Source organism: Arachis ipaensis, chromosome B10 (assembly GCF_000816755.2).
Source record: "Arachis ipaensis cultivar K30076 chromosome B10, Araip1.1, whole genome shotgun sequence".
Lineage (NCBI taxonomy): Eukaryota > Viridiplantae > Streptophyta > Magnoliopsida > Fabales > Fabaceae > Arachis > Arachis ipaensis.
Genome location: NC_029794.2, coordinates 116,666,724 through 116,667,493, shown reverse-complemented (window position 1 = coordinate 116,667,493; position 770 = coordinate 116,666,724). Strand labels below are relative to the sequence as shown.

Genomic DNA, 770 nt, shown 5'->3' with positions numbered 1-770 from the left:
TTTAATCTTATTGTTATTATATGCAGAGATATGGAGAAGGGCCTAGTAATACATTACCCTTAGAACAAAATGGAGACTACACAAGAAACGTAGGGTACCTAAAATTTGGAGATTTCATGTCAAATGTAAGTTGGGGAGATTCATTTGATAACCTTCTAAACAGAATATGGTACCAACCAGAAGAGGTTTTTCCAGTTGATGGAATTCCAGAACAGAGGCAACACGCTCTCTGGGTTCCTGTTGATTACCATTACTACCAAATTGCTAGCAGGTTGAAGGTATATAACTCATCATCTTAACTAAACCCTAAAATTAATCAGTACAATCACTTTTTTTTTCTAAAGTTAGGAGTGAGACTCGACCCCCGATTTTTAGGTGAGTATGAAAAGACTATATCATTTGAGCTATAATTCGTTAGCCAACACAATCACTCTTAATTTGTTAAGTAATGAATAGTTTAATTAATGAGAAAATTTAGGAGGCCAGCACTTTTATTAGAATTTAACCAGATCAAAAGAAAAGTGAGTAATTCCACACTATTAAATGTAATCTCATACTATTAAAAATATTAATGATAATTAATTAATGACTACAAATTACAAAACTTACTGACCCTACTAATACTCCTCTTAATTAATTTGGTAGTTTAAAAGTACATACTGATTCTCCTATACATCTAATTAATTTTTTGTTTTAAATAAAAGTTTTAAATTTGTCTTCTGATTCTTAAAGATAGTCTATGTTTGCGTAATGTCGTCATTAGTCACACA

The 770-nt window shown here is 30.9% G+C and overlaps 1 protein-coding gene across 1 annotated transcript in view; it reads left to right on the top strand.

Moving 5' to 3' along the window:
- Nucleotides 1–770, top strand: part of LOC107622934 (5'-methylthioadenosine/S-adenosylhomocysteine nucleosidase) — a 4,244-nt gene that overhangs the window by 1,247 nt on the left and 2,227 nt on the right. Inside the window, exon 4 of the mRNA XM_016325015.2 lies at nt 27–278. Within this exon, the coding sequence (XP_016180501.1) occupies nt 27–278 (252 nt within the window). The remainder of the gene's footprint in view (nt 1–26; nt 279–770) is intronic.